This window comes from Aulonocara stuartgranti (genome assembly GCF_965226115.1).
Source record: "Aulonocara stuartgranti genome assembly, chromosome: 19".
NCBI lineage: Eukaryota > Metazoa > Chordata > Actinopteri > Cichliformes > Cichlidae > Aulonocara > Aulonocara stuartgranti.
In genome coordinates this window covers 1,019,881-1,026,679 of record NC_138955.1, presented here as the reverse complement: position 1 = coordinate 1,026,679, position 6,799 = coordinate 1,019,881, and the positions used below count along the sequence as shown (strand labels likewise).

Here is a 6,799-nt window from a genome sequence, read left to right as displayed (position 1 = left end):
TCTAACACAATCCTCAAATAAACATATGCAAGTGGTAATGTAGGTAACAATGAACAAGTTACACTCACTCTCCCTTCTCTGTATCAGATCTGTAGTCTCCGTTCACAGCCCTCGTCTTTGCAGCCATCTGGAATCAGCAGATTACTTTAACATTCAGGTTCTACTAATAAGGGTGTGTTCTTCTTCTATTTTCTGAACAAAATCACTAACCTGTGCCTTCTTCTGCTTGACTGCACTGGCTATTGACGGGGCATCTCCCACCACCACCTCAGACACATCCCCCAAACCTGGCTCGGCCCCGTGCTTGCCCTCCTTCTTCGGCTGTATGTTGAGTAGCTCAGCCATCAGATCTGCCTCTGCTGCTTCCCCTTGAGCCATCTGACCCAACTCAGCCAACGCTGACGCTTCGCTTGCCTCCATCTTTTCTGTTTCTAACACGTCTCCATGGATCCCGAACTGAGTGGGGTCAGGCATGTTTCCCAAAATATCTGTAACCTTCATGTTCTTAGCCCCTTCAACGAGGCCACCCCCAAACATCGTGGTCCACAAGATGTGGAAGAATCCCCAAATTAGGCTGTAAACAAAGTGAAAGAGACCTGTGATGATCATCCAAAAGAAGGAGAAGAAGCCCCGCACCATCTCCTTCACACTCATCTTCCTGAATTTCCTGAATTGCCGCCGCATGCTTTTAAGAGTAAGCAGCTGGCGGAAGTGACACAAGCTCTTTTTCATGGAGATGCATGCGATTGTAAATGCCGAGGAAGACTCCATCATCGCGCTCTCCTCGTCTTCCTCTTCCTGGTTCTCCATCATGGTCTGGATATCATCCTCTTCCTCCGGGCGCTCAACGGGGTCTGGCTCTGAAATCTGAGAGGCCAGCTGCATCTCGAAGATCGTGTCCTCGCAGAAGTTTACAAACAGCTCCATCTTCTCGCTCTCTCCGCCCTCGTTGACCACGTCAAAGATGAACTGCCGCTTCGACTCTTTCACCTGAGGCTTCTCCCATTGCGTGCGACTCGACTGGCTGATCTCGAAGTACACTCTCTCGATGCGCTTGGCTCCGCCCATGATCTCAATGCGGCCCAAGTAAGGCTCGAAGTAGCTGAGGACGCTTTCGGCCAGGTCCAGGAAAGTTGAGAGGCGGGCATCGTGAGGCATGTGCTCTGAAAGATTGGTTAGCAACACGGCGACGTTAAAGCCGATGTCTTTTGCCGGTTCGTGAAACCTCTCAACAAACTGCTCGTAGTTGAACATGTCGTTCTCGTCAGCCTCGGCGCAGGAGAGAAGAAACTCAATCTCAGACTGAGAATACTGCTTCTGGTTCTCCATGGACTTCTGGAAATCCTTCTTTGAGATGACGCCTTTGCTCTCGGGGTCGTACTCCTTGAAACTGTCCGAAGTAGTCAAGTCCTTCAACTTGAGGAACATGTCGAAAAATTTCAGGATCATCTCCACGTTACTGGAAGATTCCACCAAGGTGTCCACCATCTGTTTGCCGATAGTTCCATTCACAACATTACCTGTGAGACAATAAAGCGGTAAATTTTATCAGTAAACTCATTAAAAAAAACACTTCCCCATGCAGATCAGACTAATCTGCTCTGCTACACATTTGATTATATCAGGCAAATAAATCCGATTTATGAAAGTACCAGCATACAAAGCTTATATAATGTTATTAAAAACAAAAAAACCACCTTCAAGTAGCGAGAGCATCATGACGACCATGTCCTTCTGCAGGTCCAGCAGCTCCTTTAGTAATTCAATCTGACTGGAGTCCTGTTAGAAAAAAGACAGAAAGTCATAGTACAATATGTCACACAGACCACTGATAGTCTAACTGTAAGGGTACAGCCAGGCTCTTTAATATCCCTGTGATGGAGAGATCAAGGCTTTAATATTGTAGGGACCTCAAATGGCCCCTGCTGTGGCTCAGAAGGTCCTTCTAGGTAACATCGATCCATCACAACCAGGGTTTATGTTATTTTGCTGTCTAGGAACAGATGGCGAGGTCAGGCTGACTCGTTTAATGTCTCTATGGGCTTTGTATTCAATGTGCCATAAATCTGAAGCGTACTTTGATGCACCTGTGCTCTTCTTCATCCTGGCTGCTGCTGTCAGACCCAGCCCCTTTGTGACGACCACGAGATAAGATTAGGTGGGTGGATTTCATCCCACTCCTGGCTTATTGGACATATCAATGATGGAGTCATATATCATGTAGCTGAGGTGAACAACATGTGTAATTGTACTGGAGTTGCTTCTGATCATCAATGAGCCTGGAGAGACCTCTAGTGGCAACGAATAAAACACCAGGGGCTGTTCACATTTTCACATCTGTACAAGCCGTTATTTCAAATCTTTACTTAAGTAACAACTATTAACTATAGCTAAGCAGGCATGTATTAAAACAAGCAGCCCATTTTCTTTTAAAAAACTGTCACTTGACTTAATGTAGTTGTACAAGCAGGTGGTTGACCTTATACATATGCTAGTTTATTTACACTGCCATCCCTTTGGTTCCTATTATTTTTAGATCTACATTTCTGTGCAAAAGTCTTGAGGTACGCTTCCTTTCATGATTTTTTTAGGGAAATGGGAAACAGGTACAGTAGTTTCCTGAAACATGACTGAAAAACATTAAGCATTAACATAAAAAAAACCCCACTGAACATGGTTAGGTATAAGAACGCGACAGCAAATGAGTAAAAAAGAGAAATTTTCAAAGACTACTCTAAGGAACAGCGGCTCAGTGGAAGCCAAATAGAAAGAAACAATACTTTGGCGTAGTACATACAAATACAGGCCATACCATAGTACTCTATATGCTGCTAAAATGGAGAAAAACAATCCTCTCAGTTAAAGATAAAAAGGCCATTACACCATATATTTTGTTAAGTGGAGTCAATTTAAGGCAAATCATTTATAATAGGATTAAATCTTAATCAGCAAAGTACCAGCTTTCCAATGTGAAGCAGAAATCCTTCACAGTGAAAGTAAAGATGAGCAAAACACAAGTAAACAGTTTAGTCAACACAGAATGAAACAACTCAAGCAAGTGTTTAAGTTAGTTTAAGTTAAGGCACATCTGCGTCACTGCAGACAAACACATACCTGAGATAACTTCATCTGCATATTGGCAAAAACATGCAAGAAGCCCACCACAGCATCCCACAGCCTGCTGTGAGCCAGACTCTGCTGATTCCCTATACACGGACCCTGGAGCACATAAAACAGAGACGAAAAGAGACGCTCAGACGATGACAAGCAGCCTTTCTCGTCACTAAAGCGCCGAAAGACCGTTAAGATATTGTAATGAACATTTTAAGCAGCTTTTACTGTGGAGAGTTGTGATTATGTACCTGTATATACTCTGTTAAAGAGTTGAACACCTGTTTGGCCACTGCTAGTGCTCTGGAGAAGTTCCTCTGACCGGCCTCATCAATGACATCCTTGCCAGAGTAGTACCAGTAGAAATCACTAATAGATTCCTAAAAGAGAAAGCACTAAAATTAATAGCATATCTACTTTATTGAAATTTAAAGCTCTGGATGTAACAATGTGATACCTGCAGTCTTAGTAGGTAGTCCACAGTACTAATGATTATGTTGACTGTAGTTGTGTTCCCTGTCTGCGTCCTTAGGAAGTTTTGAAAATCTAAAACAGAAGATAAAAAAGATTAAACACCAATTTCCTGCAGATAGATACTATAGGAATTTATTTTCTAGTCATTTCTATGCAGCTTGAGGCAGCATGGCTTTAATATTGGCTTATGGGAAAGCATCCACCTACCATTGTTATGTCCCTCGCAGAGAAGCTGCAGAAACCTAAAAAGATCCTTAGTGAATTCATCATTCTGCAGTACCTTGGAACCTGAGGACGGGAAATAAGATTAGCTGTCCTCCTCAGTGACAGGAAGGTCAAGCACCCATCATTTTAATGTCTGCACAGGCATCAGAGCTTGTTGCACATCCTCATAAAGCTGCTGTTTAGTTGTCAGACGGCATCAAATTATGTGCACTATATTGACGGTTCGGAACACACACGCATACGAGGTATAGTGCATCATCTCACAAGTCAAAATAAGGCTTATAATAGGAACCAAACTGAGCCTTGTTGTTTAATACCAGCAAATCTTTGTTGTTTAGTACAAACAAAGCTTTGGGAGATTTATTGCTTAATACACGCTGGTTAGTATGATCAAAAAAGGAAAAAAAAGGAGGGGTGGGGTCCAAAAATAACAAGCATTAATTTTGCTTAAAAGAAGAAGTGGAAAGATCTGAGTCAGTTTGGGGCAGCTGACTGTAAACAATCTATCCAGATGTCAAAGGATGCATGCATGCGTTCCTCCAAGTCCAGATTAAAGAAGGTGGTTATTTTGCATTCAGAATGAGGGAAGGGGGGGAAGTGGGGGAGGGCTGGTAGAGGATGAGTAGAGGGATGAGGGAGTTGAACTGGAGGCAATCAACATGTCAGCATTTCATAGAATGAGTAGAATCTAAACCGTGTATTTACCCCGCTCACTCACGTTGACTGCGACCGATGACATAAAAACATGATCAGAAGAAAACAAACAAACAAAACAGAAGCAGACATAAGCAAAGGAGAAGACATTTAGAGTCAATCAGAAGAAGTAGGAACAGGAGAGTGATAGGGCTGTAGATATATCTTTACATACTCACACTGACATGCAGTACCAAGTCTTAAAAAGAGTACAGTCTGCTTATTGGGCCGGTGTTTAGGACCAAACTAGCAGTTACCATCACTTATGCCTGAGCTTATGAGGTGAAAATGAGCTGGGATATGTATGGTTAAAGCATATTTATATACTGTATGCAACCCATCGGTTTAAATAAAGACCTCTGATTATAAAAAGTGAGCTTTTATGCAAACTGAGTGTTCTTAAGTTGCAGACGAGGCTCAGACAGGACTTAGACATACAGTAGCACATGTTTGCCTGCATGATGATGTGACAACGTAACACAAAGGACCCACGTGATATGGAGATGTACAACAACAAACTAAAGAGCAGTTTTTTTTTTCCAAGCTAACCTTGTGGCTGTCATTTTAAGAAAAACAGCAAAATGAGACTAAGTAGGACACTACACGTTACAATACCGGTTGTTTGCTAAGAGACATCGTCCACGATGGAGTGAGGAAGAAGATAAAGGTCAATCTGCTGCACAAATAAAGCTGCAAATTTGTACATTTCTGCACATTGCCAATTTGCAAATATGCCGTCTGTTGCTTTTCCTATTAAGGTGATTAAAAGTCTCCAAGAAAGGGGACGAGAAGGAATTGGAACACTAAAACTGTGTTTTAGTCACTTACTTGATCCCTCTTCAGTTACCATACCCAGACCTTCAGCTTTGTTTTGCCTTTCAAAAGCATTCAAGTCCAGGACGCTGCCAAAAGAGAAAAACGATTTAAGTAACCTGAATTTCTGGAAAATGAACCGATCCGCATAACTTTATGACCACTTGTATAATACTGTTTGACGGCCCCGACCCATTGAGGCATGGACTCCTCTGGACCCCTGAAGTTGTGTTGTGGCATCGAACAACAAGATGTTAGCAACAGATCCTTTAAGTCCTGTAAAGTGCAAGGTGGGACCTCTATGGATTGGACTTGATTGTCCATAACATCTCACAGATGCTGCATTGTTGTTCTCCTCAAACTATTCCTGAACCAATTTTCCATTATTATCCTGTGAAAGAGGCCACAGCCTTCAAGGAATATCATTTCAATGAGTGTATATGGTCTGAAACAATGCTTAGGTAGGTGGTGCATGTCAAAGTAACATCCACATGGATGGCAGGGCCTAAGGTTTCCCAGCAGAAATGATCCCAAAGGCTTAGCATCTTCACATAGTGCATCCTGATGTCAGGTGTTCCCCAGTTAATCACACGCATGCATCCGGCCCATCCACGTGTCCTGGTCATAGGAGCAAGCCACCTTCTTCCATTGCTTCATGGTCCATTTCTGACACTCACGTGTCCATTGTTGGCACTTTTCGCAGTTTGCATCCTGACTGGTCTGTAGCTATGCCAAAGCACAGGTAACAAACTGTGATGCTCTGTGTATTCTGACACCTTTATTTCAGAATCATCATGAACTTTTCTGGCAATTTGCTCTACAGTAGCTCATCCTGACCACACAAGCCAGCCATAGTCTCCCACATGCATCAGTGACCCTGTTGCTATTTCACCACTTTTCCCTCCTTGTATCACTTTTGATAGATACTGACCACTGCAGACTGGGAACACCCACAAGAGCTGCAGTTTTGGAGATTCTCATTTGTCAAAGCATCACAGTTTGGCCTTTATCAAACTTGCACAAATCCTTACACTCGCCCATTTTTCCTGCTAACACATCCTCTCAGGACAAAATCTTCTCTAATATATCTCCCCCATTAACAGGTACCATGATAAAGAGAATCAGTGTTATTCACGTCACCTGTCAGTGGTCATAATGTTATAGCTGATTGATAACAATTTACCGCTGTGGGAAAGTAAAGCAGAACGGTCAAAATGGATGTTAAAAAAATGGCTAGTTCTGAGTCAGGAAAACTAGATAACTGTTTGAACTGCAACTGCAATAAAAAGCAAGTTTACTGTGTATTAATCCCTCATCGCTCCAGTACCTGCATGACATCATGAGTCCGGACAAGCTTTTAAAGAAGCCAACATCTCTTTTTTCCTTGAGATAATCCAGCATTTTCTGCATGAAAGGAAAAGTACAGTCAGGCTAAAAGATGAAGCTGTTAACTGCAGAGACTAGACGTGAAGAGCACCGTGTT

At 42.7% G+C, this 6,799-nt stretch overlaps 1 protein-coding gene across 3 annotated transcripts in view; it reads right to left on the bottom strand.

The window, feature by feature from the left end:
• The window catches only part of LOC309695996 (ryanodine receptor 3), a 119,477-nt gene that overhangs the window by 17,333 nt on the left and 95,345 nt on the right, over positions 1-6,799 (bottom strand). For all 3 annotated transcript variants that reach the window (XM_082517022.1, XM_082517023.1, XM_082517024.1), the window contains 10 exons: positions 6,644-6,720; positions 5,332-5,405; positions 4,516-4,533; positions 3,793-3,873; positions 3,569-3,657; positions 3,363-3,491; positions 3,115-3,219; positions 1,698-1,779; positions 211-1,520; positions 69-127 (listed from right to left, as the gene is read on the bottom strand). In XM_082517022.1, the coding sequence (XP_082373148.1) occupies positions 69-127; positions 211-1,520; positions 1,698-1,779; positions 3,115-3,219; positions 3,363-3,491; positions 3,569-3,657; positions 3,793-3,873; positions 4,516-4,533; positions 5,332-5,405; positions 6,644-6,720 (2,024 nt within the window). The remainder of the gene's footprint in view (positions 1-68; positions 128-210; positions 1,521-1,697; positions 1,780-3,114; positions 3,220-3,362; positions 3,492-3,568; positions 3,658-3,792; positions 3,874-4,515; positions 4,534-5,331; positions 5,406-6,643; positions 6,721-6,799) is intronic.